Here is a 17228-nt window from a genome sequence, read left to right on the forward strand (position 1 = left end):
CTGCCGCAGGTGGATTTCTGGTGTATGGGTGGGGATTTTAACATGCTGGAGTCGGCAGATGACAGACGCAGAGGTGGCATCGCTACAACATCTGGTACATAGTACTCGGCTTGGGAGGAGCTGATTTTCGCTCTCAGGGAACAAGACCCTTGGCATCTTCCAGAGTTTGGACGCAACCCCAGGAGTCTGAGTTTCCCTAGATCCGGGAGGAGTACTGTCAAACTCTCCAGATTCTATGTAGATGAGTGGGCTTGTGGTCGTGGTGACATGATTGCACTTCTTTCTCCAATCATGCACCAGATTTCTCTCCCTAGAGGGTCCCTGGAGGCAAGACAAACATTTGAGTACGCGGATTCCAGATAGCCTCATCAAGGACTCAGATTTGCAACAGGATAGATGGGACTTGGGCTCACTCTGAAGCAACTAATGGCGCCTTGGATGCAGGCCTTGGAGAGATTAGCTATCTATTACAAGAGGCAGCACATAGCAGATTGGCTAGCTTCTGAGAGCAAGACAGGAGCATTCACAAGGGACTAGCTTCTCTGCAGCGGCTTCAAGAGAGTATACAAGATAGCCCGTGGATTGAGAATCAGCTGCATGCCGCCCGTATAAAGCTCGGATCCATAGAGGAGTGGAGGGTGGAGTACAGATACCATGCTAGAGCCTCTTTTTGGACGCAGGCGGGAGACAAGGTCACTGGGTGTTCTCTGAGATTGCAGCCCCACACAAAGAGATGGTATTCCACAGCTTGTGAGGCCAAGATGTAGCCATTGTTAACAACACCCCCCCCCCCCCGGGAAATGTGAGCCATGGCCATAGATTTCTTCAGCTCTCTTCTCACGAGTGCCCCCATATCCTTAGAGGTGCTAGATGCACGTGGGCAGGATCGGCAGCATACAAAAGAGGTGGTCCCTCACGCTCCCTATACCTTCTTCCTGACCCCCTTCACATCTGAGGAGTTGGCAAAGGCTATGACAGCATTACCTAGGGGCAATACCGATCCAATCTCCTTATTTCTCTAACACTGGGATCTCATGGAAGGCAGCCTCAAAGCTACCTTCAGTGAGATAATGGTTACGAGCAACATGCCGGAGAGGTTGTGTTAGGGATTGATCCACTTGATTCCCAAGGATGGTGGTGACAAATTGGAGACTTGACAGTGGAGACCCATCACCCTCCTAGGGACCGCCGCCTACAAAATTCTCGCCAAGGCCATCAGCTGGGGAATGCATCCCTTCCTCCCCGACTTGATTCATGGTACACTGACGGGTTTCATTCAAGATTGGAGCATGCTGGACAACATCTTCACCTTCTAGGAGGCAACTGCCTCGACCAAGATGCGCCAACAAGATCTAGTTGTTCTCCTTCTAGATTTCGAGAAAGCCTATCACAGAGTAGATTGGGGCTTTCTAGAGGGGACAATGTGCAGGATGAGTTTTCCAAAGGAGCGGGTCTGAGGTGTCTCGAGACCCTACTCGGCTTCACACAGCCAGGTTCTTATTCAGACAACTAGAGGTGACAGATTTTTGCTCTCACTACCTTCCTACCTTCTTGTACCTTATCTCTTCCTCTTTGTAGCCGAGGCCATGAGTAGTTTCTCTCTTCCCAGGAGACCAGGCTACAATGATTGCGTCTTCCCATCCGCGCACAGGAGGAGCTGCTTGATTTAGAGTTCGTCAATGACACGGTAGCATACCTATCGGGGGACGAGGGATTCGCCAAGGCAATAGAGATCTTCTGGTGTGCATCTGTAGTGCGAATCAACTAGCACAAGTCGTGTTGTTTTTGGGTTGGCTCAACGCTTGCCCTAACGTGCTGTCCAGTTGAGGCTGGTCAGTGGGTCCCGAGGGGCACTCCAATTCGTTATCTTGGAAGCCAGGTTGGCATAGATTTCTTGCCCGAGCAGCAATTAGCCCCTCTTCTTCTGAGCATTCGCAAGAAACTGCTATGCAAGGCTTTCTTTAGCTGGCCAAGTTGTGGTGGCGAACCAGGTTCTTCTCGCGGCCGTGTGGTATATCATCTCATGTTGGTCTTTCTCTCGAGGCATGTATTGGTCAAGTTCAACATTTGCTCCGCAACTTTCTGTGTGGCTGGCGACGACGGGAGGCCTACCCGCCCGAGCAAGCTGTGGCCTGGAGAGTGATCATTTAGCCACAACACAGAGGGGGCCTAGGGATCATAGACCCCTTCATTCAGAACCGTGCTCTCTTGACCAAGTTGATTGTTCCAGGTCTTTTCCATGTGGTGAGCCTTGGAAGGACTTCCTCCTCGTTGAAATCTCTTCCCACACCCTAATCCTAGGAGGCCTTTGGCCTCATAGCACGAGACGCATTTTCAGAGAGATACCATCTGATTTGCAACCAATCTCTTGCATGCTTGGGATCATTGAAGGCTAGCCCTTCAACAATTAGCTCGAGTAGCCTCCGAGATAGCATCTCCAACAACCTCTAATCTAGAACCCCATGGTTTGTCTGCCTAGCGGTCACATGCTCAGGGCTCGCCCACACGCATCATGGGGAACTTTGAGCACGGGACCCACTAAGTGACTTAGAGAGTGGCTCACATTGAGACAGCATCCCCCCCTCCAAGCTAGTAAATCTTTGAGATACCACAAGAAACAAATATCAATCAGCTCGATGAAGATCCACAGCATTCACCCTCTTTGTAGAACTTTGGTTGAGGGAATAGATGATAGGTAGCAGTGTTTCTGCCTTGCAAGAAGTGGGAAGAGAATCTACATTGAGCATAATTGGTTCAAACCAGCAGAGATCAAAACAGTTCTTCTCTTTGTTCCCTCTTCCGATGCAGTGAACTCTTTGTGACCCCTACGTAAGGATATTTGCAGTGTGCAGAGTGCACCCATATTTGAGGTAGCGAAAGATAGACCAGTGGAAGGCATTTATAACCTAATGCAGACACAACCAACAGCAAACCTGGCAGTGTATGTTTTGCTGGCAAATAAGCAGAAACGACTCCAATTAAAACACCAACATGTAAAGTCTGAATTGAGTACAGAAAAGAAGTTGCGATATGCAAGAATAGCCCCAACTTTGGCTGACCAGGCTGGTCTGCTGGCGGGTGCAATGGGCCAGCTCCCATCACATACGACTAAGCATTGTCACATTTGTCTGCTCAAAAGGTTCCTTAATATGCACCAGCCACTATCTGTCTTACCTTAACATGTGGGAGTCTGCACGTCTTTATGGCTACTCCCTTGCAAAGTGTCTGTAAGCGGCTGGGTTAATATGCCTAATCTTGGGTGAGGTTAACCTAGGTGCTCTATATAGCCTAATGCCTACCTAATTTTTGGTGGGCTCTATAAATTAGTTTATTGGCTCTGGTTTGAAATTAATCGATCTTTCCATCTTGGACTCATGGCCTAGCAGAGACTTGCTTCCGATTAAACATAACTGCATAAAAAATTTCATTTTCAACAAAGAATGGCCGGTCTGTTATACATGCTCTTCCGTACAATCAGCTGTCTCAAAGAATGCCTTGATGTTGAGTCTCTACCTCTTTAGTGATAAAAAAGTAAGATTTCCACATGATGTGAGAGGACCATACAGAGATGATTGAGTAACGTATGTGCACTCTTCACGAGGAGAATCCATCTCTTGGGCTCGTGCAATATTACTTTGGCAGTATAGGCTACCAAAAACTAGGCCAGATCTACAAAAGAGATTGCGGGAACAATCGTGCATGCACAGGAATGGGAATGGAAAATTGAGGGAATGAGAAGGCCACATAAGTTTCATCCCAAGGAAGCACATGCAAGAAAAAGTTAATGCCAAGGGTGCTCTCATAGCTGACTGAAGAATTTGCTTCAGACTTTAACTGCAAAGTTTCATGTTGCAATGGTAGTAGCCAAGGTATATGGGACTCCTGACAAGCCTTTAATACAGACCATTCCAATTTCAATTGTGAGAACAGCAGATTCTCAAAGAAAATCTATATTCACTCCTACTTGACCCTTACATCTCTACCATAGGCAGAAAACATGCACATGAAGTAATAATGGAAATGAAACATACACTTTGAGACAAAATCATGCCACGTGTAGGTGAGATCTGTGTAGCCAGAAATTGTTTTCGTTGGATCCACCATTGGCTTGATCTACAAAGAGCAATGTACAATAAGGTCTCAACCTCACATCCTTCGAAGGCTTCAAATATGTGAACCTGAGTTTAGAAGCATGATATTACAAGAGCAGTGCACCCACAAAAATCATACAAAGAAAAAATTCTTGGAAGCGTGAGATGTGCCCTTACAGTATAAGAGAGCACCAGCCATGCAAAGAAAAAGTCTCACCTGGAAGAAATAGGTGAAAGCAAACTTACAGCCTAGAACAACCAACCAGAAGAACACATATCTGCATTTTGTACAGCCAGCAACCATATCAACCATACAATTAAACCTAATGTTCTTCTTACAAATTTATACTCTTAGGGTAACATCATCTACATTCAACATTTTGTTACCATTTCAAGTCCAACCACAAGTGAGCTAGCTTATATGCAGTTAGGAGCACACCAAATGAACTTAAAGAAGTTTTTCATTTGAGCAATTTTGAAACCAGAAGGCTTTTTCAACAAAAATATTGGCATCTACAATAGCTTACTTCAGATAATCCTGTGTTCTCTCATATAGTCCACGCCCAACATAATATTGTTCCTGCAAGAGCCACACAAAGTACATCAGGCAACAAAAATCTCAAACTCTAGAGCCTTCAACACACTAAAACAAATTGATTCTGTCCATACCTGATGCATCCATTTGATGAACCGTATAATTCCCCAATGATCACACTTGTGTGTCCGAACACGGAATGCAGGAACTCGTAGAAGGAGCGTGATAAGAAAATAAAAAATTACATACACACCCAGAATACCTATATAGAACTTCAATAATGAAGAATTAGATAAGTTCTTGTTGTCTTCCTTGAGAACCAACCTGCAGACAGAAGAGTTTTGAAATAAGTACTACAGAACCAAATGCTTTCATAGCAATCTCATACTGTCAGGTGACTGCAACTCCAGTCATTTAGATCTCACTATAATGAAAGAATAGAGTATGCTTCATGTTTTTGCCTTAGAACAGTAGAAAGCTACAATTTTAATCAAACCTGCAAAAACATTTTTACAAAACCCTGGGACTGCCAATGTGCTGATGCTGCTGGAGTGCCATATAGTGTATGCAAGGAAGGGGGTACCAAGCGACTCCTCTATGTCCTCTCAATCCTGCCATGGCCACTCTCTCGGGTCCCAATGGAGACTCTTAATAGGCCGTCCCTCCCACATCCATAGTCGCCATAGTCTCTTTGTGGCCACCTTGGCTGGTGGACGGTGTCAATGCCAACCTGGCATCCAAGATAACGAACTAGAGTTTCCCTCGAACTAGAGTTTCCCTCGAGACCCATTGAAAAGCCTCAACTGGATGCAAATCAGGACAGGCGATGAGCCAACCCGAAATCCACACGACTTCTGCCAGTTGATCTGTGCTCCGGCGGATGCACGACAAAAAAACTCAAATCGCCTCGATGAATCTCTAGAGATTCCCCTCGGCTCCCGACAAGTATGTTGTTGTGTCGTCGGCACACTCGGAATTAAGAAGCTCCTCCTACACTCGGACGTGGAGAGACAATCCCTGGAGTCCGGTCTCCTAGGCAGAGAGAAAACTGCTCATGGTCTCAGCGCATCGAACAAGAAGAGATAAGGTGTTAGAGGGCATCCTTGCCAGACTGTGCATGAAAGCGGAAATATGTCACCTCTAGCACCCTAAATAAGAACCGGACATTGAGAAGCAGAGTAGAGACCAACTACACATCCGGCCCACTCCTTCGGGAAACTCATCCTACACATCCTCCCCTACAAAAAGCCTCAATCTACTGTCATAGTCTTTCTCGAAATCGAGGAGGAGTACAATCAATCATGCTGCCACATCCTAGCCACGTGGTCGCCTCCCAGAAGATGAAGATGTCAAAATACTCCAATCTTGAACGAAACCTGTCTGTGTTCCATGAATCAAGTCGGGGAGAAAGGGCTCCACATTGGCTTGGCAAGAAGTTTGTAGGCAATCCCTAGGAGGGTGATGGGTCTCCACAGTGCGGGCTGCCACTACCCTCCTTGGGAATCAAGTGGATCAAACCCTCCAACAATCTCTCCGGCAAGTCTCTTATAACCATTATCTCGTTGAAGGCAGCCCTGAGGCCACCTTCCATGAGATCCCAATGCCGCAGAAATAAGGAGCCTGAAAGACTGTCCTCTCCCGGGCATTTGCCCTAGGTAATGCCATAATAGCCTCTGCCAACTCCTCAGATGTGAAGGGGGTCAAGAGGAAAGTCCTTACAGCGTGAGGAACCACCTCTCTTGTGTGCCGCCACACCCACTCACACACATCCAGCACCTATAAGGAAATGGGAGCACCGGTGAGAAGAGTGCAGAAGAAATCTATGGTGATGGCTCTCACATGAGGGGGACCACGCAATCTGTGGATACCCTCTCTCCCTCTGTGGGGGCCTGCATTCTCAAAGAAATCTCTAGTGACTATGTCTCCCGCCTACGTCCAAAAAGAGGCTCTGGCATGGTATCTACTCTCCACCCGCCGCTCTTCTATGGATCTGAACTCTGTAAGGGCAGTAGCCAACTGAATCTCAATCCACAAGCTATCTGGTGCACACTCCTGAAGCCGCTGTAGAGAGGCAAGACCCCTGCAAATACTCCTCTCTTGCTCTCGAAACCTGGCCAATCTGCTGTGTGTTGCCTCTAGTAAAAGACTACTAATCTTGCCAAGACCTGCATCTAAGGTTCATACGACTGCTCTTGAGTGAAAATCCAGCCTCTCCCAAATCCCCTCTACCTACTGCAGATCTCTGGGTCCTAAATGATGCTATCTCGAATTCAGGTACCCACATGTTTGTCATGTCTCCATGGATCATCCAAGGAGAGAATAACCGGTGCATGGTCGGAAAAAAGTAGTGCCAACAAAAATCCCAATCATGCCGCCAAGCCCACTCATCAACATAAAACCGAGAGTCTGGATAGGTTGGGGCCAATATTCCTCCTGTCTGATATGGAAAAACACAGACTCCCAAGACTACGTTCAAACTCTGAAAGATCCCAAGGCTCCTGTCCCCTGAGAGCCAAGATCAAACGCTTCCATGCCGACTACTCTATACCTGATATAGTAGCCACCTGAGATCAATGACTTTGATAGAATCCACTTGGTAACCCACCTCCCAGCCATATAGATTCCCGTCTAGAAACACCTGGAACCTGAAGTCCAAATTGTTGTGAGTCAATTCTGTCTAGCCAACACACACCTGCATCCTGTACCACCAGGTTGCCCACTTGCCTAGAGTTGCTCTGTCCAACACACCTAGTAGACATCTCTATTGCTAAGCTTCTTCATAATAATCACAATTAATTCGAATGTACTCTTTTAAAGTATAGTCCTATAGCTATTACTAGATCCCTAACCCTAATCTTGTGATTAGCCTTTTAACCCTTGCCCTCACCCTTAGCTGATCTTGTGTTAGTCCATACCCCTAACCCTAGGTAATCAACCCATGGTTAATACTGGCACATGATCCGTCCGCAAGCCTTTCCTGTTATGAGGTGAAACCACTTTGCAGTGTGCGCTCATCATCATACCGTCGGTTCTGAGATTGTGAATCAAGAGGTGGATTTGGCTGTGGAGAAAGTGGTGCCAGGAAAATTGGCCCCTGCAGAGACATGAAAGATAGAGATGAGTTGTGAAGTGAGGGCTGGTGGAGGCGAGGAGAGATCAAGAGTGGTTTTGTGGCAATACAGGTGGTCATTGTAAGCAAATCAAGGTCATCATGAAAGTTAATCCAAGGCATAACACAACCCGTTGCACAAAAGGTGGCAGACCTTGTGATAGTGGTGGCTGCACAAAGCCCAAATACTGACAGTATTGCTGAAAAGTATCCCCTCTGATGTGTTGAGCATACATTGGCTGTCCAATGCTTTGTGGCTGCTAAAAACATTAAGATTTAGACTGAAGCAAACGCCTGCTTGAGAAAAACGAAACTGTTGATCACAACTCCAAGACTAGCAGCATCATGGGAGATCAAAACTCCACTGCTCGAGCACCCAAATTTTGCCAGGGCAAAGAGTCCACTGCCCACAACAGAAGGCACGGTAGCTAGGACAGACCAAAACCGTGACTATATTCACAAAACATGGATTGCAATGAAGTCCATAAAGGGAAAGTTTCTCCAACAAATACGTACTTCATCCCTCACCTTGAACTTCAGCCTAATGAAGTAACCCCTAACCTAGCAGACAGCACGACACATGATTTATATATATATATTTATTTATTCTCTTTCTATCCAAAAGTCAAGTTCAATGCTCTGTATATGTCGTACTGTCTCTCACAGTCTAGAAAAAGATATATCCCTGGTTGATGAGTTGGCACGTAAACTTACAGATACAAATATGTAAGAACTCCTGACAAAGTTCCAAACCAAAAAAACCGAAGGAAGATCCTTGCAACTGCTGTACCCTGTGCATTAGTGTATGCCCCGACCATTAGAATAATGTCTAAGACAGCTGCAAACAGACCACGACCTAAAATTAGCATTTAGATATTATTTTTATTGCAAAAAACACTTTCTAAGGAGAAAGAGAGGGGGGTTGGGAACATCTGCAAGTTTTCATATAGTTTCAAATTGAAAAGCATTTCAACGCAACTATGCATAATTAGGGTTTTAAGAACATACACTCAAAAAACTTCATCACCACAAATGTGGGGCCAAGACTAAGCAGCCCTTTAACTGTTGTCAAGCTCCAGTTTTTTGAAAATGCTATAACTGTTAACCCCTGTGCGTGGTCACAACAAGATCCGTTAGAAAGCAATTAAACACTCACGTCATACATTATTGTGGTACATGGATATGTAAACAAAAAATACTCTGTCCAACCTGAAAAGCTAACAGTAAAAAAATCCAAAGTCTGTGGAAACTGTGATACAGATGAAGGTATGTTCGATGCTCCACAAATGAGCTTTTCCCAATTCTTTTTCTCGCCATTAGTTGTTTTCCAGTCTGTATATCCCATTTCAGCAAGAAATCATAGCACAATCTTAAGCATTCCCTCCCAAAAAACACTAAATGTCATAGTAAGAAGCATTCTAAAACAGACAGGGTGCCAGTCTCCACAGAGCTGTCATCAACCAGCATGGAGCCAAGCAATGACCACAAAAGAATCTTCAAAGTTAAAAAAATCAGCTCCACCCTCTTCCCCCCTCTCTTTATACTTTGAAAAAGGCATTATAAAAGAATCTTTAGAGTACCCCACTAGAAATTTAAGCAGGTTGTCCACAAAAAAACGCTCATATGGAAACCACAGGAAACATTTATGCAAGTCATGGACCTCGGCTGAACTTACAAGATAGACCTTTAAAGAATAGCAGGGTTCTAGACCCAACATGTACTTCCACAATGCAAACACAGAAACCCTACCATACATACATCTTTAAACTTTCTCTACTTATCAATTACCAGGGTCTCATAAAGTATGCCCTCAACTACATCTTTAAACCCTACCATACATACATCTTTAAACCTTCTCCACCTATCAATTACCAGGGTCTCATAAAGTATGCCCTCAACTACAGGACATGCTCTTATAGCATGCTTTGAACATAAATCATGCCTGCAAATAAACAAGTTATCATGCCAAGCATTATCTTCACAAGAAATTGCCAGGATCCACACGGAGAAAAGGAGCTTAGGTACATAACAAGAACAGTGGAAACTAAGAGGAAGGAGGAGATATCCATCATGCAGAATGACATTTTGCAAAAGAAAGCTAGAATGGCAACCATGAGGCCAAATCTTAGTTGAATGTAGTTTTTACTTCACCATTCACAACCTAGGGCATCAGATAGTTCCTCAAACGCTTAACCTCTCCAAGTTGCAGAGCTGCTGCAATTAGTCTTTAGGCCACATTGCTTTTCAGCTATGAAAATCCAGTTGAGAAAACATCTAAAAATGTGCTAAAGCAGCAAAATGGCTTTCAGACAAATCATGTCTCAAATTTCCAATGCATAGATAATTCCAATCTAAGAAATTTTTTGCAGTGTACACAAAATCACATTTGCAGACATAGGATCTTTCACATGCAAAACTAGAGAAATTACAGAGAAACAGACATAACAATACGTGACTTACTGCTCTCATTTCATGTGTTCCGATGAAGGGAGATTCAGAGGCTGGACACAGGAACTGCAGAAACCGAGGCTATATGCAAACACAATACAAGGGCACTAGTGCAGTGAAGGTCGATAAGTGACTAATGAAGATGCATGTCCTATAGATAGTGTTCAAGAGTGCAGAAGGTCTAGGTGGGCAAATGTCGGCAACTATGGTCAGAAACAGCCGTACCACTGTGGGGGCAACATGCGGACCATGGTCGATATGGCTATGCAGGCAAGTGGTACTTGGCTTTAAAAACCCACTTGGTGCCGATATCCTTGCATTTGTGGACACCATCCCCACAAGGCCCGAAGTGTAGTTCTTCAGGATGGAATCATACTCAATTACCCAGCTGCTGTCCACTGTAGATCCTCTTATGCTTTTCTTTCAATGATGATATATTGACAAAGAGCACTAAAACTCATAGAAACTTTGATTCCCGATCCTTTAGCAACATACCCATAGCAGCATTGCAGCACGCCTTGGCATTTGCCATGGATTTTGGATCATGGAATCTGGGCCATATTTCACGTTTAGAGTTTCATGCACTTATATGGTGTTTTACTTTGAATTCTGTGTTTTTGCAGCTCTTTTAAACCTATTTACATGTTTGTATGCACAAAAAATGCATATTTTTGTATCTACCATGTTAAAACATGCATTTTTTTACCCCTCTATTGTATGAAACGTTTTAGAAACGTTTCTGAAAAATAAAAAATCTTAGAAACGTTTCTGAAACGTGTTCCGTACAGAGCGTTTCTGAAACACCTGGCAACCATGAACATACCCAACATAGGAGGTGGCCCACGAGTGTAGGTCCACCCAACACTCTGAATAGTTCTTGTCGAGAACTTGACCTGGTTGTTGAACAATGGAGGATACTATGCATAGAGCATGGAGGATACTATGCTTAGAGCTTAACACGAATAGTATCTGCCGAAATGCACGATGGAGAGCAAATCCATACTATGCATAGAGCTTAACATGAACACTATCTGCCGAAATGCTTCCAAGTTTTGGCATTGCAAGGTCGTAGCTTCAGATGAATTAAAGTTTAACAAGATTTCATGTTATATAACAAAGTGAAAGGTTTGAGAGTTTAGTTTTTGATCTTCAAATATATAACTTAGAAGAAAGCTGCACCTCATCAAAGCCATTGGCAATCTCCCTACCTCTAAATTTAAAGTGTACAAAAAAAGACTCTGGGATCAAACTGAGCAAGCAACCCTTTGAGATAAGCACCATTGAGCAAAGGGACAATGGAAATTTGGCATTCGAGCCAAAGGATACTGCTGCGCAACAACCTGAGTTGCAGTTAAATCCATGGATCTCCTTACAGACATTTTGTATCGGATAATGGGAAACCAGAAAACAAAGCCTCAAAGATTTTTCACACTCAACTCGTCAAATACATTTTCATCGAAAAACTATGCAAAAAGAATGCACATCAGAGGCTTGATGTCTTACTTCTGCGTCCTTTCTACTTTTTGTAAAAAAAGGAGAATTCAACTGTAGAGGCCACTGAAGTTCGAAGCAAGATGGAGACCTGCATACACAACCATGGAAAAAAAAAACAAGAAATTTTGAACAAGTTGAAAACAGTTTCCCTCCCTTTCATTGAAATTCTTTAACACCCATCAGCATTGCTTGTACTCTGGCATTAAATGCACAAGACTAAGGTAGAAAAAGAGAAACTGGGAGAAGTTTGCAAGATGTGTTGCAAAACCCTTGGCAATTATTGAAGAAAGAAACTACCAGTCTTACCAAAAATACTCATTGAAGTCATCATAATTGCGCCATTTTGAATGGGGATTTCTTCCATTGCCATTCTTGGCAGCTTCCTGCAGTAAACGTAGTGTCAAGTTAAAGGATCCATCTTTCTGCCAAAGCAAGTCAACATTCCAGTAATAAAAGACTTCTTCACTTCTTCAACGCTTCTATCTATGTGTATTTCTATTTCTATTTCTATTTTTTCATATAGAGATACATACAAAGTGCTATTTATATTATACTTCTACTTTAAATTTTAAACACACACACTTATATACATATACGTATTTATGTGTGTGTGTGTGTGTGTGCGCACACGCACGCGCGTGCACATGTCACTTTTTTTTGTGAAACCAATCTCTAATTAATTACTTAAGGTATGGTACAAGCATAGCCGTCAGGAACGACAAGCTAGAAACAGTGGAAAAACACATCTATTGCCTAGTAGTGATCTCACCCAAGGCATAAGAGTCCTAGAGAGATTCACGCAAAGAGCGTCTAAAATAAGTATAGGTATCATGTCAGAGAGTCCATAGTGCCCAGAATCTTAGCACGCAAGAAACTATGAGTAGTCTGATAATTCATTGGAATGTCAGCCAAAAAGCCACATTTGCTTGGAAAAAGGATGCGGACGAAAACAAGCCTTCAAATATCCAAAAAGCCTATCAAGAAGAGCATGAGAAGACGAATAGTGCCAAAGCAAATGAGGTACCGTTTCTCGTGCATGATGGCACCTCTAACATGTGGTGACGTAATGTGTCTCTTGGCCCGTAGTATACCCACAAGAAGTACCCCAACCAGGTATCTCAACAGGAAGACTATGTTTCAAATGGAGTTTATTTTTCCAAATTCTATTAAGTCATGTTTTCCACCAACGCAATGGCTTAGATATCCACCAAAGCTGATTAGCATGCTCAACAATCCATGGGGAAGGAATAATCAGCTTATATGCTCTGGCTGCAGCTAGCTGACCAAATGAGATAGACTTATAACTAGGCATTTGTCTATCTAATTTCCAAACGGCAGTTTGCATGCGATGAGCAAAGCGATACCCAACTACATCCAAATCTTCTATCAGTTGACCCCAAAGTGGCGCAATAGCATCCTTCACCATTGCCTGAAATATGATGTGTGTAAGATAGCTGTACAGTCAAAAGGCGTTGATGTTGCAATGGAGGTTCATGGATAGGCATTTGAAAATACAATCCCATCCATAAAGGTACATGATCAGATGGTCAAGTAACATAATCCACCCATAGCCTACATGTGAATACATCATACCACGGAGCATTTAGCATGTACCATCTATCAAGACATGCCCAATAGTGATTTAGAGCATTATGATTGAAAGTAAATCCAAGTACATGTACCATACTGGCCAACCACATATCGCTATGTCACATGCACTCTGCACTGTAGTGTATGGTGACAAGATGGCTCATAATCATCAGTGCAACATTGTACATTATTAGTACCCTTTTAGGATGATAATTGTCGTACGTCGTGACCCCATTGTAATCCTCAATCCAGGATAAGTCAGGCACGAGCTACATAGGTCAATCTCAGCTTTAGACAGACAATCAGTCAGTCAATCCAAGTCCCTTACTTGAAGAGATGCATTCATGCATGTAGAGTCAGTAGAAGCCTTAGAGTTTACATCACGACATGTGTGCATTTATGCATAGCATTCATTCCAGTATTATTCCCATATTTTTCAGCATTTATTGGGAATTTTTTACATCATTTATATATTTTTCTTGGACAAGTGCAGACGGCCAGCCGACCAGCACCCCATGTCCATATAAATAGCTCAACATATCATCCATTTATTCATTCAGATCATAATCAGCATTGAAGACCTCATCGCCTAGACCCTTCAGCACAAGGAGCATAAAGCGATTGCAGAATTCAGCACCTCATACCTCAGCGTTTTCCTCATCAGCACATAGGAGCATCAACGCTTGAGCAATTCAGCCTCTATGCAGTAAAACGCAGCATCTACAGCATTCAGCATTCAGCTCCCCTTGCGTTTTCAGCATACATACAGTTTTCAACACCCTCATATGCATCGTTTTGCTACAGCCACTTGGTGAAGGTAAAACTCAGCATTCATACATAGTCTAGAATAGTCCCCAATCAGCCCCTTCTCTCAACCTCAGATTTGCAGCCTTCCTACATCCATTGGGAAGAGTGCATGGGCTCAAGATTGGACATCATTGGTGCTTCTACAGCCGTGTACAGTTCAGCCCGACACTTGGTCTTCCTAGATCTTGTGTTTGACGTATCGCCAATCCATCGTCAGTCTCTTCAAAGAAATAAAGCAAATACTATTCCAGTAACGGGATAGGAGGCCCTTCAGTGGGTAATTCGGGACCCCATACAATGTATGGTTTCTACAGCTTGGCAGACTACTACTAGAGCTTCATAGTTCTCGAGAGAGACTCCTCCAGACACCCGCTCCCACTAGGGGTGGGAGACAGTCCCATCTCATAGATTTCTTCCAGAGAGCTATCCCAGTGCCAGCTGATGTACCACGTGGGGTGACCGCACAGAGAGCAGAGAAATTGAGAGCCAGGAGGAGACCTAGACAGACTGGACATAGAGCACCCCGACTCCGTCACCGAGAGATAGCAGCTATCCGAATGAGACACCAGATGGAGACACAGGAGAGGCTAGCTCGCTTTCATTCAGACTCAGGGTACATGTTCATGCCATTCACAGCCTCAGCATCGGCGATGTATGATATCTTATATCCCTCTTATGGCACTGGATGGAGTTAGACATAGATCTGCATAGCATGCTTGTACTACCACTTCAGCATATAGAGATGCATCTTGCCTTAGCACTCCATCCACATCCCCACCCCCCTTATATTGTTTGTATATGGGCTCCACCGATCCATGATGATTCACAGTTGTATCCAGACACATGCACACTTTTTCTTTTGTTTCTTTTCTTCCGATGACCGGAAGAACATGGTTGTATTATTTTTTGTCTCATAGGCCGACTTTGGCCTCTCGTAGACGTTAATATATCTTTCTTTCTTTCTTTCTTTCTCTCTCTCTCTCAAATCTCTTAAAGTTTGAAGTCTTAAAGTGGATTGCTAACTCGCGAAACTCAAGATACAGAAGACGGTGTGAGCATTTGTGTGACAGGATACTCAAATTACGAATACTTCCGCTACATGTTACATTGGTATCAGATTCAGCTTGTCCACACATACCGTATCCTAGCGTGAGGACATCCTTGGATGGTCATATTGCATTCCGGCACGACCACCGACTTCAGCATCATGTCTACAGAAGAGAGTACTCATCAGCTGGAAGACGTCTCCCCCGAAGGAGACCTTGCTTTTCCGACTACAGCAAGCACCATAGCTCTACTCAGAGCTCAGAACCAGCTTCTCATGGAACGCCTCCAACTCTTGGAGGTAAGAGCAGCACGTCCTTCTCCGCCTCCAGCAACCCCCGACTACATCTCCCACTTCTTTTAGATGGAACAACAAAGAAGAGAAGACGAGGTTAGACGGAGCAAAGAAAAAGCAGAAGCTGAAGCAAGAAAGCAGCAAGAAAAAGCAGAAGCCGAAGCAAGAAAACAGTAAGAAAAAGCAAATAGACAGGACTATGAGAAAGCCCAACGCAAGATCGAAGAAGACCGACGTCAAGCTGAACTCGCCGCTCGAAAGCACCAACGAGAGCTCGATCGAGAACGTATGTTACTCGGGCACCAAAGGAAAAAGGAGGCCATGCATCTTAGATACCAGCACCTCTCTTCAGTTTCTCTAGCCTCAAGTGCCGCCAGCAGCCAGCAGTCCGCAACATGAACTACCGTCATTCAAAGTCAACCAAATTTTAGTAAGTATGATGGTAAGTGTGATCATTTAGCAGTTAATCAGTTTATTCATCAATTTACTGCTCATTTTCCATTAGCTAGGATCACAGATCCTCAAGATAGAGTCCACGTAGCGGCTCCCCATCTTACAAGTGAGGCAATCACTTGGTGGCAGCATTGGTCTTCATACAAACCAGACCACAGATATCACAGCTTTTAGCTGGGATACATTTGTTTATGACCTTAAGACCAGACATAGTTGTTTGGTATGATACCATACGGTTCATACGATACGATACCATACGGGAAAATACCGTACAATATAAAAAAATTTCTTATCGTATGATAAAATACGGTGTTTTAAAAAAATACTTACAAACTTAGGTATTTCCAAGTCCAAATATGGAGTATTTTAGAAAGGAGGGAAGCATCATAGTACAAAGGAAGCTCAAACAGCCATAAATAAGCAAAAAAAAAGACCATTACCTCCCCCAAAAAGAAAAAATGAAAAAAAAAATATTTTTTCATGAAAAAATCCGTACGAGCACGTGCGACATCGTATCTTACGATAAGTTGTCGTACACCGTACGGAAACAACACAGAGACTAGATTCCTCCCGCCCCGGTATATGACCGGTCTGGTAGATGAGTTCTATGGACTCAAACAGAACGGGTCTCCAGTGCTTCAGTTTTCCAGAAAGATTATCACTTTAGCACAACATTTAGGGGTATCTGAGCAGGCCAAGATGGATCAATTCATTCGTGGATTGGATCCCAACATCCGGTTCACAGTTCGCAAATTTGAACCCAGTACCTATAACCGGGCTTTGACTGTCGCTCAAAATGAAGAAATGAAGATGAACAAAGGCAAGCCCAAGCAGAGTCATCACAGTCCAGTACCAAACCCCAGCAGCAATCTGCTGCGCAGCCAGGAAAAGGTAATGCATCGTCTAAAGATGCTAAGAAGGACGACAGTAATAGCTCCAGTTCAAGAGGTAAGAAGGATAAAGAATCTAAGCCTAAGAAAACCCCTGATGAAAATACTAAAGCAAGCATCATTGGAGATTATCTTTCTCCAAAGGAACAAAAGAAATACGAGTCAAAAAAAAGATGTTTTTCTTGTCATATCATAGAGCATGGTAAGAAGGATTGCCACAAATGGCAAGCGGAGCAAGCCTCCAAAGCACCTTCTGCCACAGTTGCCACAGCATCTCCATCTCCTCTAACCCCGCCTACTACCACCAATGCGATTCAACTTTTACTTTCTATGCATCCTATGCCATCCGTGGTATTTGATGCCAAGCAAGAGGGTGAGAGCGATGCTGCACAGAAAAGCCTTATCCGAGCTTATGGCTTTGCCAAGGGCCGGCAGTTTGTAGTCTTGTTTGACATGGGCAGTTCTGAGGACA

General features: G+C 43.8%; 1 protein-coding gene across 2 annotated transcripts in view; it reads right to left on the reverse strand.

Annotated features, from left to right (window-relative positions):
* LOC147639293 (callose synthase 9-like) overlaps window positions 1–17228 on the reverse strand; it is a 104992-nt gene that overhangs the window by 49123 nt on the left and 38641 nt on the right. For both annotated transcript variants that reach the window (XM_086789766.1, XM_086789755.1), the window contains exons 11-19: window positions 11984–12060; window positions 11687–11765; window positions 8945–9067; window positions 8744–8843; window positions 8450–8573; window positions 4761–4950; window positions 4619–4671; window positions 4309–4369; window positions 4032–4113 (exon numbers count right to left, since the gene is read on the reverse strand). In XM_086789766.1, the coding sequence (XP_086645892.1) occupies window positions 4032–4113; window positions 4309–4369; window positions 4619–4671; window positions 4761–4950; window positions 8450–8573; window positions 8744–8843; window positions 8945–9067; window positions 11687–11765; window positions 11984–12060 (889 nt within the window). The remainder of the gene's footprint in view (window positions 1–4031; window positions 4114–4308; window positions 4370–4618; window positions 4672–4760; window positions 4951–8449; window positions 8574–8743; window positions 8844–8944; window positions 9068–11686; window positions 11766–11983; window positions 12061–17228) is intronic.

This window comes from Cibotium barometz, chromosome 4 (genome assembly GCF_041138505.1).
Source record: "Cibotium barometz isolate CiBa-2024 chromosome 4, ASM4113850v1, whole genome shotgun sequence".
Taxonomy (NCBI): domain Eukaryota; kingdom Viridiplantae; phylum Streptophyta; class Polypodiopsida; order Cyatheales; family Cibotiaceae; genus Cibotium; species Cibotium barometz.